General features: G+C 55.1%; 1 protein-coding gene across 1 annotated transcript in view; it reads right to left on the bottom strand.

The window, feature by feature from the left end:
* Nucleotides 1-15,874: 15,874 nt before the first annotated feature.
* The window catches only part of TMEM132E (transmembrane protein 132E), a 53,717-nt gene continuing 51,143 nt past the window's right edge, over nucleotides 15,875-18,448 (bottom strand). Inside the window, exon 10 of the mRNA XM_027624624.2 lies at nucleotides 15,875-18,002. Within this exon, the coding sequence (XP_027480425.2) occupies nucleotides 16,947-18,002 (1,056 nt within the window). The 3' untranslated portion in view covers nucleotides 15,875-16,946. The remainder of the gene's footprint in view (nucleotides 18,003-18,448) is intronic.

Genomic DNA, 18,448 nt, shown 5'->3' with positions numbered 1-18,448 from the left:
GAGGTGGTAGGTAAAGAACAAGGGACTTGAGATCGGACAGACTGGTTCTCAACTCTGGCTCTGCCACTTACACGTGCTACCTCAAGCGAGGCTAGACTCTCTGAGCCTCAGTGTTCCTGGGTCTGAAAACGGGACCATTTCATTCCAGTAATGGCACCCACCTCCAAGTGTGGTGATGTTTCCGGGGATCATGCTTCGAAATCCCCCCGCCCTGTCCCTGGAGCCCGTGAGATGTTAACACACACCTGTAAGATGGCGCATGGCTCTCCGGTCACCGCGGTCAGTTGTGACCATACGCCCCACCGAGCCGGGCTGTGTCTCATTTACTTGTGTGCCCCCATGCTGCGTCCAGTGCCTGGACCTTCTCAGGCTCACAGTGAATCCCAGTAGGATGCAGTGATTTTGGAAATAAACGGCAGAAGTGGAGCAACGGGGAAGGACTGATAGGAGGAGAGGACCAGGGGGCAAGGTGTGGAGGTCTGAGCTGCCAAGAGGAGCTGCCGGGGACAGCGTTAATTAGCTTGGGAGGGAGGGGACGGGCCCAGCCAAGACAGGCTGCTGGTAGGAGAGCTGGCATCTGGTTAGGGACTTATCTCTCAGGGCAGGAGCCCTCTGGATTTTCTCTAGGACACGGGAACTCCCTTCTGGACATTCCCAAGGATGATGTAGACGGGGGTGTGTGTGAGACTCAATCCTTGGCTTTCTTGAAGGGAAAGAAAAGAAAACTTGATGCTCATTCCAGGCGGCTCCAGCTAGGAAATGCTCTCACCCTTCTCCCTGAGTTGGGGACCAGGGCAGGAAGGAGCGACGCACTTACTAGCTTCTTTCCTAGGGCTGCCTCAGAGAAAGGCAGCTACTTGCTTAAAGTCACACAGCAAGTCGATCCATTCGACTTGCATGAGCTCATTTTACAACCACAGAGTTGCAGGAGGTAGGGAGGACAGAGCAGGTTCTTTGCATTTGACAGATGAGAAAATGGGCGCTTGGAGGAGGCAGGCACAAGCCCAGGACCAAGAATGAGTCAGCAGCGGAGCAGTGAGCTCGAGCTCGGGATCTCTGTCTCCTGTGTGGAGCCAGAGGCTGTCCCTGGGCCTGGGCGGGGTTGTTCCAGAACAGCTTATAATCAAGCTTGGTGACGGGAGCCGTCCTGTCAGGGCTCATGCAGGGTTAGCTCACCCCACTGGCAACTAGCGTGGCAGAGTCCCAGGCTCCCAGGCTGCTCTGGAAATGAAGGGGCCAGGGGCTGCCAGGTTTGTTGGCAATGTGGCAGCCCCACCCTGGGAATGGGGAGAAGATGGGATTTGGGAAGCGGCGTTAGGCAGGCCTCCGGCATCCTGAGCCCGCTCCTGGCAGTGCCCTCTTGGGTCCCAGCTGCTCTGGGCCTGTCCTGCTGCCACACAGGGTCCATCCTGGCAGCTGATCCCAAGCCTGGATGCTGTTTAGAGGAGCCACCTCTTCCCTACCCTTTGCTACATTACAGCGAGGAACCAATTCACCCCATCCCTCAGGGGGCGGGGCAGGGAACCCAGGGGCCCTGAGCTTCCAGCCTGCCTCTGCCCCGCTCACTCCCTGTTCTAGCTGCCCGTCTGCTAGGCCAGGCTATGCAGAGGCTCTAAGGGCAGGTGAGGGGGGTCAACTCCCCTCCCGCGGGGGTCCTGGATCTCCCAAGCAAAGGTGGGAGGATGGGGGGCAGATGAACACTAACATTTACTCAGAGTCTGTATGTGCCTGTAGACATCATTAATCCTCCAGAAGACCCTATGAAGTAACTGTCCTTGTTCCCATTGTACAGACCGGGAAATAGGCGCAGAGACACTAATTCACCTGGACAAAGTCATAGCTTGTAGGCGGTGGAACCAGGACTCAAATGCAGCCCTCAAGCTCATCCCTCCCCCATCTCCTGGCCCCCAACAGAGAACTCTCAGTGGGGGGAGGTATAGATGCAGTGACCAATGACCCATCTAACCTGATGCAGAAGATAACAGAAGGGAGAGTAAGGTGCCCCGGGAGCTCAGGGGAAGGGGCCCAAACTTCAGATGGGTACAGCAGGGAAGCTTTCTCACAGGGCAGGCCTTTGGAGCCGGGCCTGGCTGAACAGGTAGGGACATCTTCAGGCAGAAGAAAGAGCCAGAAGGCTCTGCTCTGGCAGAGAAGGCAGCAGCAAGAGGGCTTGAATGTCCACCTAGAAAGTTTGGGCTGGATCCTGTAGGCTTTATCCCTTATGGATGTGACTATTTGATTAAGATCTGTCTCTCTTCCCAGTTTGTAAGCTCCCTGAGTGTAGAGGGCATGTCTTTTATTTATATCTCCTTCCCAAACTTGGCACACGGTGGGCGCACAATAGATGCTCAGTACATCTTTGTCAGTCGAATGAGAAGGGCCTGTTTGAGCTTAGAACTCAGGACCCCTCGCTCTGCCCCTCCCTTCACCTCTATCCCACCCACCCTGAGCTTTCCAGCCCTTCCTCCTTTGTAAGGGATTTCTCCTCTGGGGCTGAGTCACACCACCCAGCTGGGCTCCTGAGCTACGGGGTAGAGGCTCATGCTTCGGCCCCTCTTCTCTCCCTCCTCGGCCCACCCATGCCTGCCATCTGTGGAGCCCTGGGCAACAGTGCAAAGGGAGGCCCACATACCACACGTCTAAATACCTAAATGTCATCGAGACAGCCATCCAACTGGCAAACATACCTTCGTAATGACAAAACTGCAAAGAATGTATGAGGCTACGGTGGTAAAATATCAAACAATTTAATGATGACTATGCATGTCCCGGAGTCCTGTTGGTGGGTTGCTGTCTGGATGAGTAATAAAATAAAAACATATAGAAGAAGCTGGACACCAAAAAGTAGATGATACAGGATTCTGTTCATGTGAGGTTCAAGAACAGTCAGAATGCATCTGTGGTGACGGAAATCAGAACATCAATTGCTTCTGGGAGGCGGGTTTCAGGGAGAAGGAATATGAGAGACCTGTCTGGGGTCTGGGGTTGTCTTCTATCTAGATGCGGGCGTTGGGAGAATGGGAATATACACCGACCCAAACTCATCCAACTGGACACTTAAAATGAGGGCGTGGCACCATAGGTCAATTATACCTCAAACACAGTAACAAAACCCAGTAACATCAGACTCATGAGAAAGTTAGAACAACTCAGGATTAAAAATCACACAAAAATAGCTGTGCACAATGCTTAAACTGTCACATAGTTACTCCACAAAATTTATTTCTCCTGCCATCATGTCAGCAAATCACCAATTTTGCAATCAGGATTTTTATATAATTTGTGTTCTGTTTACAGGAATGGTCTAAGGCAACCTTTTCTGGTAGAAATAACATGAGTCAAAGATGCGAGTCACATTTATAATTTTCTAGCAGCCACATTTTAAAAAAAGAAAATAAACTGGTGAAATTCATTTTAATAATGTATGTTATTCAATCCAAGGAATCCAAAATGTTTATTTCAACAAGTAATCGATATAAAAACTTATTGACATAGTTTGTGTTCTTCTTTTTCTTACTGGTCTCTCTCTGGAATTTGGTGTGTATTTTACACTTAAAGTACATCTCAATTCAAACTGGTCACAGTTTAGGGGTGCCCGGGAGGCTCAGTGGGTTAAGTATCTGCCTTCCAGTCAGATTGTGATCTCCCAACCCTAGGACGCTCAGCAGGGAAGCTTCCCTCTCTCCCTCTGCCCCTCCCCACCACTCATTCTCTTGCTCTCAAATAAATAAATAAAATCTTAAAAAAAAAAAACTGGCCACATTTCAAGTGTTCAGTTATTATATATGGAGTGGCTACTGTCTAGGACAGCTCAGCTAAAGGATGAAAAAAATAGCAATCTTACTCCAATCTTACTCAAATGTACAAAATTCGAATATATTTTCGTTAAACTCTTAAGTTCAACTGATAGAAAAAAATTCAAAAATTAAATTTTTTCATGTTTTTTAAAAAGCATGCAAAATGATTGATTAAAACCAAAAGATGTAATTACCTATTGTAACTATATATTACAATTAATGAATATCAAAAATTTAAATAAAAATTACATAATAAGGAAATTTTATTTTAATTTTTTGGAAAAGATATTTATCATTCAATATTTTTGTAAAAAATTTTATAAGAAAATAGCATTAACTGTTCACTTTTTTGTTATTGTAATGAATCAGTATCATGCTTTTTACATCTCGACCTGCCTATAGACCGTATGATTAATGTGAATTGCTCAGCGTAACAAACTGTTCCTTAGTTGCTGTTGAACTGTAGCAAATACTACACGTAACAACTGTAGCAAATACTACAGGTAATAACTTGGTAATTGTGAGTACTTCCAGAACCATTGATTGGAGCAGTCAGATATAGCTAGAAAAGGACACTTGGCGTTACTTGGAAGCGATATTTGTTTTTCAAGAATCTATTGCATTCATGCCATCTAAGAGCAAGGATATTTGAAAAGCTAATGAATTCTTCTTCTTGGTTTCCTAAGGGCTTCCACGGCTCTATGCTTTTCCACGTTCCCCATTCCATCAAGTGGAGCATGATGTCAGCGGCAGCAGGTCCCAGAAAGCTTCTCAGATATCTGACTGTTGTTGTTCATTTTGCAAACCTGGAGCAAACGATGTGGGTGGGGAGATGCATGTTCCTGGGGCCCTCACTGGGCAATCACGAGGGCGGGTTTTAGGATTATGGGCCATCTGATGCCGGCACTGAGCATAAAGTTCCTGAGTGACAAAAGGTGCCCTTGTGTTCTTTATGGGGGTGTGTATGTAGTGAGTTCCAGCAGCTAGCGGCCTGGTTTTATAAATAAAATTGTACCACAGTCACCCCAATTTGCTCAGGGATTGTCTGGGGCCGCTTTCTAGCTATAAGGGAGAGACCACACTGTGTGGCTTGCAGCCCTGAAATAGTTGCTATCTGGGGCTTTAAGATAATTTGTTGACCCAGGGCACGGTCTTGCCTGGGTCTGAGTGGTTCTTCTCCTTGGGGTTTCTTGAGCTGAGACCTCACATGCAGTCCAGATTCATACCAGCCTTCCGCTGTGATTGTGAGCCTCTTAAAGGAGGCGATCTAGGGGACCAGGGAGGTCACCCAAAGCAGGTCCTCCAAATTCAATTCTGAGGGCCTCAGGTCTTTTCTACAGTGAATTTGCTCCCTGCATGGCATTTGGGATCATATTCTCTCCTTAGTGAGGCCAAAGTAAGCAAGGGGTTGGGGCTGACCAAGATAATGGTTCTTTTCCTTCCCCGCTTCTGTCAGCCCCTCTCCATCCCTTATAAGAAGGGCCGTGATGGAATTTCCCACAATTCACTCTCCTCTGAATGAGCCGAGCTGATACTAAGCTCTGTCTCCTGGCCCCAGTGTCCTGGACAAGGGATGCTGGTGAGCTGCGCCCTTGCCTGCCTGGGGAAGCCCGATTCAGCTCCAGAGGATGTGCCAGTGTGGCCAGAGATGCGGGGTGAGTAGATAAATGGCAAAGTGTTGGAGTGGGGGCTGCTCACCCCTATTGCAGCAATGGTCACAGTAGCATTTTGTTTGATTCCATACCCATCTCCTCTAGTAGATGCATCGTTCTTGGTCAGCCCCGTTGGGCCCACACAGCACCCGGCACGTGGCAGGTCCCCAATCAGTGCCCGCGGTCAGCCATCTTGGCATGTTGTTCAACGCCAGGCTTATAGGTATGGGTTACAAAGATGAATCCAATGGGGTTGTGCCCTCAAGTAGCTCACTGTCCAGTGGGGGAGACAGAGAGACTAGCAGCTTGGGTCCTCAGTTTGAGGGCAGAAGCCTCAAGGAAGAACTCGCTCTGAGAGCTCCAAGTAGGACGCCATAATTCAGCTTGCAGGGATGGGAAGCCTTGGGCAAAAGGTGACAAATTAGATGACTTTTTGAATGAATGCGTGAGCAAATGAGAGATGAGGGCCTAATGCTGGGTCTGTGAACTTCAAAAACGTGGGAGGGGATTGTTTCTGAAGTTTTTTAAATTGAATCCGTTTAAAATGTTCCTGGGCTGAAAGAGGGGAAGGGAGGCGAGGCCTGGAGGGAGGGGCTGAACTGGGAGTGGCTGCCGGGAGCAGGACGACCAAGGCCAAGGGGATGGGCTCCTGGGCCTCCTGCCCAGACTCACCGGGCAATCCCCACAGAGCCGCCAGCCCAGGAAAGTTGTCGCTGCGGGTCGGGGAGAGAGATGAGCTGTCGCAGCGGCTGGAGAACAAATCTCTTTTAATTTTGTTCTTTGGAAGTAGGGGTGGGGTAAGGCCAGTGTCGGAGTGAGAGATTGGCTGCGTGAGTAATGGCCATGCCATCTCCACTAACACCCCTGCTGAGGGATGAGGAGAGAGAGAGGCCCCCTCCCCTCGCCTTTCCCAGGGCTTTCCACCAGGGCACAGGGAGGGACTTCTGTCCCCCTGGCCTCCACCTGGGCAGGCAGAGGCCGGCCATCTCAGAGAGCTGAAACTGGAAAGGTCCTTAGGAACCATTTTCCAAGAGCTTCTGAAGTGGCCTCCGTGGAGTTTTAAGGAGGAGTCCATGGGAGCGTCCTCTGGGGTCCTCCACTCCCACTGAGAAGCAGGTGAAATTTTGTATGTGTAGGAATTTGTTTTAGAAAAGTGGTGGGGGTACATTCGTAGTTTTCCTTGGCTTCTCTGAAGTGTTCATACTTCTCACCCCAAGTTAAGATTCTGCCCTCTTGCTTAGCAGATGGGGAAGGAGAGCGGCTTGTTCCGTGTCCCACGGCAGATGTGTGGATCCTGGGGGCTGGGGCTGTATTCATCTTCATCTCCCCATGATCTCTGCTAAAGGGAGGTACCGAATGAGAGAATCCCGGTCTCCCCATCTTCCCTTCACGGCCTTTCTCCTTGTGAACCACGGGGTGGAAGGGCTGGGGGCGGTGAGAGGCAGGGGTGAGACCAGGGGGTGCTAGCAAAGCCTGTTAATGTGTGGTGTGTGCATGAGCTGCCCCACCTGCTTCCGCAGAGGTTAAGAGGGGTGGCGAGGGGGCTTTGGTGCTCCAGGAGGCAGACTGAAAGCACCTGCAAGGACCCCTCAGCTGGGGCAGCCTATCTCTGTACCCCCCCAAAAGACACCTGTGTGGGGCAGGGGGAGGGGCGTAGGGCAGCCTCACTGAGGGGTGAGGCGACCACAGGTTGCGGTGGAGGCCAGGTAGGAGGATGTTGTAGAGGTCCTGGTGAGAAGTAGGAGGAGGGAGGACAGAGAGAAAGAGCAATGGAGTGGTCGCCGTCCCCGGTGGTGACAGAGGGGGGTAGGGGCGACTTCATGCTGGTGCTGGGAAATTTGAAAATGTGGAAAGGGATTGCTCCTGAGGGTTCAGACTATATCTAGCCCTAGTCCCTGCTTTGGCTTCTTGTCACTCTAGGCAAGACTGGTCTATGGGTTGGCCTCAGTTTTCTCGTCTGTCAAATGGGAAATAACCATAGTAGCCTCCCTTCTGAGCAAACAGGGCCAGAAGGCAGGCGGCGGGGCATGAAAGCACTTTGAGGCCTACGGAGAACAGATGTGGGGTTGTTGACAAGCCTTCCAGAAAGGCTGCGTGGGAAGAAGCGATAGGGCTGGGGGGGACGGGTCGGGGCCGGGCGGGCCAGAGGAGGAAGCACCCAGCTCCGCGCACGGTGTCTACTCTACCTGCCTTGCCCAGAGCACAGGCTACTTGACAAGAGCATCTGGCAGAGCCTGACAAGAGGCGGCCTTCGACCGGGGAGGGAAATGGTGAACTCTGATTTTCTGCATGTTCTAGCCCAGTCCCCGACTGCCCTGGAATACAGATAACTCACCACAGGGGAAGATGGGAGGAACGAAGTCCAGAAATAATAACGGCTGCGGGAAGCAGAAGCGGGATAAGAATTATTCCAATGTTGAAAGCCAAATTGCTCGTTAAGATCCATACTCAGAGCAGTGGGAGAAAGGGAAATAAAGCTGGGAGGATCTGGGAAGGCTCCCCGGAGGAAGTGGCTTGTGTGCTAGCTCTAGGTAGGATCCCGGGAGGGACAAGGGCAGAGGCACAGCCCAATGCAGGGGACCACACAGGCAAAAGCAGGGCATCAGGAACAAGGGGGCGGGGGCCCAGCCGTTTTTTTTTTTTTTTTTTTCCTGGATCCATCTCGGAGGCGAGAGAGGTCACGAGGTGGGCTCATGGTCCAGCTGACTTCCTAACTTTTGCTTCTTGAGGGTGCGTGTGACTCCACCGAGGGTCCCACCCCGTGGGCGCCCACAACTGGGAAACGCGTCCCAGTGCTTTCTGTCAGCCTACCAGCCCCTGCGGGAGGCCCGCTGAGCTGGGCTCCGCTCCAGGCTGTTCTCCGAGAAGCTCGCCTGTTTACCACTTCGCTGCAGAGCAGATGGATGACGTGGAGGCCACATTTTTCTCCCCGAGCAGCGGGGAAAATGAATCTCACCAAGTGCTGCCGACACCATCCTACCAGGTTCCACATCCATCTCGGACCGGGGCCGCTGACAGAGCACCGGCCTGTCCCCCAGCCGTGTTCTGGGGCCCAGGAGAGAGAGTAAGACAGAGGAACATTCCTCCCTGTGGCTCCTTCTCTCCCCACACTGGGCCTCCGACCTGGATGGCCCTTGGAAGCAGACGCGGCTCCAGGACAGAGGGAAGACGGGCTGTGGTCGGGGGAGAGGAGATGGAAGGCTTTGCATTCAGGCCTGATAGCCTTACACAGTCTTAAAGCGTGACGCAGGGCTGTCAGTTCACTGAAACCCCAAAGGTTAAGGCCTCCGGGGATGAGGCAGCTGGCTAGATGGGACAGTGGTCTGCAGACCCCGATCTGAATCCCGGCCCCTTCCGTGAAGTTCTGGGACTTGGGGCAAACCACTCTACTGCTCTGGGTCTCGTTTTCTTCCCAGATTGGAAGGGATTCCTCCCAATGTTTGTGAGTGATGACGCACTGGGGATTGAAAGATATGATACGGATTGTCCTACCATTTATCGAGCACTTACTGTGTGCTTTAGACTCTATGGAAAAAGAGGGCTGATCTTCACAGGAACCTTGGGTCGAGGCCAACTTCAGCCCCATTTTACACTTGGTGTAACTGAGATGCTGATTCGAAGTGACTTTCGAGAAGGAAACGGCAGCCCCAAGACTCAAACCCAGCCCTGTCATCTCTACAGTCTTTTCTTCTTACTCGATGTTGTGCCCATCCCAGGGCGCAGGGACTCTTGGGGGCCTGGAACTTGGGGAATCTCACGGAGAAATACATAATTGAAAGGAGGGATTTGAGAGTCTTGAGAGAGCCCTTGGGGAAAGCATTCCCATTCCGGGACTCAGGTAGCACCTCGCGTAGCTCTCTCTCTCAGTGGGCCCCAGGCCCCCGCCGCCCTCTTTCCAAGAGCTGATCTTCTGGGGCCACTCTCTCAGTCCCCATGGGTGCACACTGGCCCCAGGAGAGAGCCCACACTCCTAGTTCGGCCCCGCCTGCCTCCCCAGTTTGCCTGCTGAGTTCCGGGGTGGGGAGAAGCCTTATGCCGTCTCCCCAATCCCCGGGCCCTTCTCTTACTTCTCTGTCTCTCTGGAGTCGGGGTTTCCTTCCTTATGCTGTTTCTAGAAGAAAGTTTTGACCTTCCTGGGGCCTTTTCTATTTGGCCATTGGACTTTGTTCGACCTCCTTCCCTAGCCCTCGGGAAACCCTCCAGGCAAAAAGGTAGAGCCTATTTTTACAGGAGACTGAGGCACAGGCAGGGGTGAGCCTGAGCACTCGAGGGTAAGGCTTCTTCCAGTCTGGTCTTTGAGCGCAGCTCCGGCCATGCCTGCCTAGGGCCTATGGGTTGTGGGTGGGCCAGGGAAGGCAGGCACCGCCCACCGTGTCACTGGGGACCGGCTGGGGCAGCCTCTCTGCCTGTGGGCCCTGGTGGGTGAGAAACAAGGTCGATGCACATTCATTGCCTTCCAGCAGAGGGGCCTGGAGGACAGAGTAGCCCAAATAGAATCACACACCCTATCCCGGTGCACAGTCTCATGGGGGGACTGAGCTTCAGGCCTCGGAAGGGGAGGGGAATGGGGAATGGAGTGGGGAGCCCTGGCGGCAGGCCCCCCAGCCTGTGAGCACAGTCCAGAGAAAGGCCAGTGTGAGATAAGCTCCCTGCCGTTAGGCTGGGCCTTATCTCCAACCTGCAGATCTCTATCTCTGCCCGGCTGCATGCTTATGGCCCACAGTGGTCCTCTGAGCCCTGTACCAGGTTGAGGAGTGGGAGCAGGGTCTGTGTGGCCTGGCAGGCTGCTCCCTGGCCTGCCTTAGCTGAGGGCCTGCTTCTCCGAGCTGAGTGTCCCTGGCCTTGGTTCCAGGGGCCCGCTCTCTCCAAGCATTCCTATCCCTTATGATGTCACCTGGACCAAGATTAAGTCACTCCACCCCTCTCCTCCTTGCACACACAAAAGAGTCAGTTCAGACCTCCTAGTTTTAGAATAGCTCCAAGGAATATCAGTAAAGGGTCTGTCCTGAAGATGATTTTAAATGTAGGTATTATGACACCAGCCTGTATTCAGATCTCTTTTGGGTTGTCAGACCAATTGATTGAACCCTTCCTGCCCCCAGATTAGCAAAACATCAATATCTTTCTTTTAGGGACTCCAAGCTTCTCCTCCAAATTGTTGAAATACCCCAGAGAGGTGGCTCAGTCTAAGAGGGAAGTCCCACATCTAAACACCAAGCTGAAAAAAAAATGGGAGTATCATATGGAGAGTCAGATCATGTGTCATATCACTTTAGAAAATTCATCTTTCCCTGGAAAATGATAAAATAATAGCTAGCATTTACTAAGGTGAACCGCGGGCCGGACACTTTCTGTTCTTCACATGCAAGAACTCATTTCATCTTCTCCAGAACCCTGTGAGGTGAGTGCTGTCTTGTCCCCATTTCACAGACAGGGAACTGAGCTCAGGGAGGAATCGATTTTGCTGCTTTCCATGGCAAAGCCAGATTGGCTGGGGTAACCCCCAAGTCACTTGGGGTCCCTTCCTGTCCAGCCAGCCTCAGCGGGACTCCTTCCATCCACAGGAGAGGTCTTAATCTCTCCAAATCTCTGTCCCCTTTTCCCACAGGAGTCTTCATGACTTCTGTGCAAAGAATATCAGCCCAGAGAACGAGGGAGCACCCCACCCCCCATGAGGCTTCTGGTCCTAGGTTCTACCTCACTAGGCACCAGTCCAAAATAAATCATTTCATTAGAGTTAATAACATAGTCCCTTTAACTGCAAAGTGTTTCCAAATAGAGGGCCCTCCAGTCTGCTTTAATGAACAGATAAGAATCTTTGTAATTAACTCAGTGATGGCTTGCGTGTAAATGGGAATGCTTCTGAGTGCCAGGAGACTATTTACTCATTGTTTTAAGTATGGGGTAAATATGGCAGGGCAAAATATGCTCCTGACCAGCCCTCCCTCCAACAACAAAATATGCTCCTGACCAGCCCTCCCTCCAACAAAATATGCTCCTGACCAGCCCTCCCTCCAACAACTGACTATGCAGTCAACCAACACCACCTCCACCTCCCCACCCCCCCGCCAAGGTTATTTCTGCGGATGGGCAGCAACGCCTCTTTGCAGAGACCCCCTGGGTACACGAGAGCCCAGAGTGCTGCCTGTCTTCATTCCAGCCCCTCTTCATTAGGCCCACCGTCCTTCCCTCTGCAACTCTGGGCCTCCTTTTCCTCCCTGAGGGGCAGAAAGGGTTGGGGCCTCTCCCACGCCTGGACAGCGGCGCTTTCCCCAGCAGCCTGGGGCTTCTCCAGGGTCACCTGAGGGAGGGTCACTTCCTCCCCTCCTCACACCCGTTCCTCTTCGTTGGGTTCCCGTAGAGCTCCCTCCGTTCAGCCAGGAGAAATCCATCCCACCTCCCAAGCCCCTGAGCGCTGGGTCCTGACTTCCCAGCCATCTGGTAGAAACTACCTCATGCCTCCCCTCAGAGCCACCGACAACCCTGCTCCAGGCTGCCTCTCTGGATTCGTGCCTGCCTTCCACGTGTACTTCATTCCCTCTGCTCTGTGGGCTAAGTGCATGCATCAAGTACTTTGGGCTTACTTGCACCTGTTTGTATGTCTCTCTGAATACACGATGTCTTTTCTTCAGGGTGTGACCAGTCTCCCTCATCAGACGGGGTGTTTGTCAAGGGCAGGTGGCTTGTTCTCCCCCTCAGATTGGGAGCTGCTGTAGGACAGGGCGTGTTCCTCTTCTCTAAGACTGGGAGCTCCCATGGAACAGAATCTGGTCTCTCCCCTCAGACTGGGAGCTCCCTGAGGGCAGGGGACAATTCAAGCTCTGTCCTAGCCCCGCGACTCACTGCCCCTCTGGCACGCGCAGGATAGTCACCATTCCCACCCCCGCTTTGCTCCTCCACTATGCTCTTCCCACCCCAACACGGCAAATGCAAACCCATAGTGGCATCAGGTAGAGGATGGCAGAGCTGACAAAGCTTTGAGGATAGCCGAAGACCACGGAAGCCTGTGACCCTCCCTCCTTCCCCACAGTAGCTCTATCTCTATGGAGGGGGAGGTGTGACGTGGCAGGGCTGGGTGGTGCCCAGGGCTTCACACCTAAAGACACACAAACCATCAAGATTGAAGGCACTCGAGGGGCCATCTGGCCCCTGGATTTTAGCTGAGGGTCCTGGCTTATTCCACACATGGGGCTCAGTCCGTGGCTGAGGGAGAACCCGCACCAAACCCCTGGGCTCCCAGCCCGGTGTTCTTACGTCTGCATCGGAACGATCCTCTGAACTCCAGGTCCCCGAGAGGTGGGCATTGTGGGGCAGTGGGAAGATCTGGAACTTGGAGCCATGTAATCCGGGTTTGAATCCTGCCTGACGCTGTCTGCTATTTATGTGTTCGGTGCCATGAGACAGGTCGTATAATGCTCTCGGTAGGGGAGGGACTATTGTCCCGCTAACAGTGACAGCGAGGCCATGGTGCTCACAATGTTCTGTCTGTCCCCCCACACTACCCATGATCTATGCCTTCAGCAGTGGCCTCACAGGCTGCCCCCATCACTGAGCACATCGAATCTTTAGAGACCCCTCCTTAAACCCCTCCCAACCTCCAAAGCTCTGCAACCTCATTCCCCTCCAACTGCCAATGTTGCCTAAAGATGTAGCAGAAAGAGCGTAGATTTGTGGGTGCCCGCCAGGTCACTTCTGAGCTGGAGGCCATCGGAAAGTCACTCGCCCCCTCTGTGTTCCTATCTCTTTAACATGGCAGTTATAATTCCTATCTATCTGGACTCTTGTTGGCGATACAGGTGTTGAAACAGTGGGGCCTCGTGAGGGAGGTCACTGGACACTGCCTAGCGGTGGTGATTTCCATGTTTGTCCAGTTGGGGAAACGAGGGCCCAGAGCTGGCGACAGACTGGCTGAAGGTCACACAGCAAATGTGCTGTCAGACTCCGGGAGTCCTTGCCGACTTGTCGTAGGAAGTATCCTCCCTTCGAGTGAGGGTTTCCTTTCTCTGGCCCATTTATTGCATTTTCAGCGTTCTCAGTTTGGCTCCAAGACCTCTCCCTCTCCTCCCGAAGCCTTCTCTTAAGGGGAGCATCGTGCCTGGCACTTAGTAGGTGCCTGTGAAGATTTGTTGAAGACAGACATGGAAGCACATGCAGGGCTGGGGTGGGCAGGGAGCTGGCAGGGGGGTGGGGGGTGGGCAGGGAGCTGAGCACTGGGGTGGGCACAGGCTGGAGGCCATTTTTCCATCCCTCCGGCTCTGCCTTTGCCGGGCCTGGCTGTCTGAGAAATCTCATTTTGCCAGCAAGCTGATTCATGGGCCTGGGGTCCCGGTGTTCCCTGAGCAGCTCTCTGTCAGTAACTATTCTTTACAAGGTCCCTCGATTCGTTTTTGGGGTTGCAGACAAATTTTTAAAGGGAAGTTCAGTGCCAGGGCCATTCCAGAGGGGCTGTTAACTTAATGTCCTGCCTTGTTCCCTCCAAGCCTGCTCCCTCTTGAACTACACGAGGGTCAAGACTTGCCATTTCTAGCAACTGCTTCTGAGTTCTCGCATTTGGACAGGGGGTGAGGAATGGAGAGGAAGGGGCACGGATTACAGGACAGGGAGGCAGGCAGGGCTCCGGCTCCATTATGAAGTTTGCTGGGTGACTCTGGGCCAACGGTCCCCTTCTGTGGGGTTCCCTGTGTGTGAAAGCGTGGGTGCTGACAAACACAATTACGGTAGCATCCACTTTGTCTCCTGGAGTGGCCTTGGTCTCCGAGGTTCATTTGGGCAGGAGGTCTCGGTGTCCAGCAGCGGCTCATATCCCCTCCCCCTGTTCCCCATGTGGGACAAGGCGGTGGGCAATTCCACAGCCGAATGCCACGGTGTCCACCCAGCTCTGTTCCCGCTGCCCTGGTTCTTGTCCCTTCTGCGGCAGCATCCTCCGAACTGGTTCCCCTGCCCCCCCAAATCTTCCTTCCATCACCAGGTCAGAGGGAAACAGTCTGAACCTCAAGTCTGAGCCTGACCCCCCAGTCCACGCTGAACCCACCACACTGCCTCTGGCCTCTGCAACTTTGCATGTGTGTTTCGTGTTTCTCCCACCACTGGGGACTCATATTCCAGAAATATGTGCATAGAGAAACAAAGGAAACATGCACAGAGATATGGCAGCAAAAAAAAAAAAAAAAAAAAAGCACGGGGCATGGGGTATGCGGCCTCCGGGCCTTCATGCCCACTGGCTTCCCCTCCTGGAATGCCCTTGGCTCCGTCCTCAGCAAACCCAGTATGAGAATGTCTCCTCCCTCCTTCTTTGTGTCCCACCAACCCACGGTGAAGCTATCACCCATGGCATCAATCATTCCAGATAACCGTGGCCAGCTGACACGTCCATCTTCCGAGCAGGGCTGGGGCTCCTAGGGGGGCAGACCCCTGGTTTTGCCTCCATGCTCCCCGGGAGGGCCCGGTGCACAGTAGGAGCTTAGTGTGCTGAGTAAACCAATGGATCCTGAACATTAAGGTCTGAGAAACTCCATTTGCTGAGAGCCTCTCTGAGCAGGGGCTGTGCTAGGAGCTTTGGTCCTCACAGCACTCCGAAGGCTGCCATGATCCGTTGAGCAGATGACTATGGACGGCAGGCTTCCTTCCATGGTGGGCAACAGCATGTTGGGGTGGGTGCCAATGCAGCCCTAGGCCTGTCCCTGGTCCCTTGTGGGACAGATGTTGGTGGCTGTAGCCCCCTGCCTGGGGCCCTGGAGGCTGGCCAGGCAGCCTGTCCCCACCTCCACTCCTCGGGCTACTGCCCGTTCTGGGGAGTGGCGACCCAGGGCCATGGGAGGCCCCATGCATACACACAGGCCAGATGTGCCCTGACAGGCTGTGGGCTAGCCCTTGGCCTGCTGAGAGGGAGAGGCCTACCCAACGGCCTTTGCTCTCTCTTGCCTGGCTCTCTGCCATAGAGAACCCCAGGCTTTCCTCCATGGAGACGGGAGGCCTCCCTGAGCAGTGACAGTGACAGTGAGCAGGAGGGACCTGCTCTGGAGGATGGGCTGAAGGTGGAGAAGGAGTCCAGCGTGAGCTCAGGTGTGCACACCAATCCCTTCCTGCCCCTCTCCTTATTCTTCTGTGCCCCTCACCCTGCCCAGCCTTTTCTCTGGAGGCCCTGAGCCTTGCCCCACCCTCCCAAGTCAATCAGGGCAACTCCTAGAGGAGTGCCTCTTTGTAAGGGCACTTTCTGGGTCAGTGAATCCTTCATCTCCTGAGGCAGGCAGCCCCTAAGCCCCAGAGGGTCCAAAGGGACGTGGATGTTGGAGGAGCAGAAGGACTGTAGCCCGGTTCCGCTGCGTTTGATCTCATGTCATTTAGCGTGTCCACCGTGTGCGGGTGCATGTGCGTGTGCACACACGCCCAAGGACGAGACACAGAGCCGGGCACTATGCACTTTCTGTTCTCCGGGAGCTATTGCTCCGGTCCAGTCTGGTCACCCCCATTTATTTAAGAAAATCCGACACAGTGGTGGGTAGAACCCAAGAGAGAAGTGGCGGTGGGCTGGGAGGGGTAGGGGAGATGCCCAGCTCCCTGCTGCCTTTGCCCGTCCCAAGGTCCTCCACAGCATCCCCTGGTACCCTCTCCCCCTCTCACCAGATTCCGCTTCCTGGGGGGATGGGTGGCTGCCCCTGCAGAGAGGAAGGAGTGGTCAGCAGAGCGGGAGGGGCAGGGCTAAGGCGCAGTGTTGACCTCGCTCTGGGCTCAGCAGGGGGACCCAGCCTCCCTGGGCCACCCAGACCACAGTGCTGGGGTGTGGCTTACTAGGGGCAGGCCCGGGGCTCCTGCCCATTTAGGACCCTGCCCACAGCCGGTGGGGACAGAGGAGGGAGTCCTGAGATCTCAGGAAGGTGCCCGGCTTGGCCCAAGACCCCTCTGTAGGGTGAGCTCCCAGGTCCTGGGAAGGGGCTGGGGAGCACCTGGAAGCCAACAGATGCTACAAGTGTCCCCCCATCCCCCCGATAGTTTGTCCACAGCAAGATCCTTGGCAGGGCAGGCAGCCGCCGCCTCCCCACCCTGCAGGACAGAAATCCCTGAATAGTGGTTTGAGAAAAGTCTTTGTGCAGCTTGTGACACAAGACCCCCCAAAGCCCCCCCGCACAGGGGGAAGACAGGGGACGTGGGGGGGCAGGGGCACAGTGTGGGCCCGCCTCACCCCAAGCTTGGCCTCCATGCCTCACTTTTGGGGCAGGGGGTTGTGTAAGATGGGAGGAGGTCTGGAAAGGGTAGAACGAGGGCTGGGATTGCTTTCCTCCTAGCAAGCTCCTGAGGAAGGAGCCCTCCACCTTCGGTGGCAGAATCGGGTACGGGGTGAGGTGGCGGGAAGGACCACGGGGGGTAGGCTGGCCACCCAGCACAGAGCAAAGCTGCAGGGGCAGGGAGTACAAAATCCACTTCAGCCGGCCTGCATCGGTGTGAGCAGGGCTCCCGGCCGTGGCCCACGCAGAGCGCACCCCCTGGGCGGACGGCGCCTCTATGCCACCTCTTTGATTCTGCGCATGTAATTGTGCAGGTCTGGGGGCGCGGTGGGCCGCGTGGCGCCCGCCACGTCTGGGCAGCCCCAACCCAGGTCCTCTTCGTCGTCCTCCTCCCCCTCGCCGGCGGGCACTGAGTTATAGCCGAGCTCCTCCGTGGGCAGTGCGGTGAAGGTGGTGAACTTGACCCGCTTGCGCTTGGAGGTGGGCGAGCTGGCAGCGTCCTCGGCCTGGTCCCGGGCCGAGCCGCCCGAGGAGCCGTCGCCCCGCCCGTGCCCCTGGCTCTGCACGCTGCTCTGCGAGCTGCCGCTGCTGGGGTGGTCGCCGTGGCAGCAGGCGGGCACGGTCTCCAGCGGGTTGCCCGCGGGCGGGGACAGCTCCCCCTGCCCCCGCAGCGGCTGCCCGTTGCCCAGGAACACCCAGTGGTGAGAGTGGTCCATGCTGGTCTGGCCCTCGGGCGGGATGCGCTTGTGCCGGTAACGCAGCACGAAGACGATGCAGTTGATGAGGAAGACGAGGATGGCGAGGCAGAAGACGCCCAGCAGCGCGTACATGCCGATCTCCAGGTCCGTCAGCCCGCGCGGCATCTGCAGGAAGCCGGTGGGCAGCGGCAGGAAGTCTTCCGTGGGCGGCACGGCGGGGCTGGCTGTGCCCGGGCCCGGGGCCTCGGCTGCCGGCACCGCCGTGCCGGGTGGGCCGGCTCCCCGGGCCTCGTCCCCGCCCCCACCGGGGCCCGGCTGGCTGGGCCCCGGGTAGTCGTAAGTGGGGTCCTCCTCGTCCCGCCCAAAGTGCACCCGCAGACCCACGGGGGTCGTGGCCAGCACACTCTTGCGCTTGGTTTTCTGGCAGCTCTCGGCGATGGTGAGCTCGGCCCGCAGCAGTTCCCCTGCCCCCTCGGCCTCCGCCACCACCAGCGGGAAGGCCCGGTCCTGGGTCACCGTGGCCACCCGCTCGTCCAGGCTGCTCACCAGCAGCCCGTAGTCCCGGGGGCTGTAGAGGGAGAGGGGGGCGGTGGTGCCATCACTGTAGGAGAGCCAGAGGCTCAGGAGGGCTTCCTGGAGGAAGAGGAGGAGGAGGAGAAGGGGGCAGGAGTCAGAGAGCTAGTCCTGGCTGGCTTCACCGCTAGGTGCTGAGCAGATGCCGAGCTCTGTGAGGACAGGGACCGCGGTACTCTGGCTCCCGGCTGTATTCCCGGCACTGCAACCGTGCCTGGCAAGTGGCAGGGGCTCAGGAACAATTGTGGGAGCAGGAAGTCCTCCTCTGGAGGTTGTGGGCAGGGTAAGGGGTATGTTGTGGCCTCATACCGCCCGAAGAATTTCCCTGTCCACTCATCCTTCTCCCCCTGATGAGCTGAACATATGTTCTGCCTTGGGTCTACCTCAAGTCCCTTTTGCTGCAGGAGGAACCCCGTATCTCCATGCCTGACCTTAGGATCATCCCCATTAGACATGTGGAGATTGACAACACATACCCCACCCCAGCCTTCTCCTCTGTTAAAACA

This window comes from Zalophus californianus, chromosome 16, assembly GCF_009762305.2.
Source record: "Zalophus californianus isolate mZalCal1 chromosome 16, mZalCal1.pri.v2, whole genome shotgun sequence".
NCBI lineage: Eukaryota > Metazoa > Chordata > Mammalia > Carnivora > Otariidae > Zalophus > Zalophus californianus.
The sequence above is the reverse complement of the archived record's forward strand: the minus strand, read 5'-3'. Positions and strand labels throughout refer to the sequence as shown.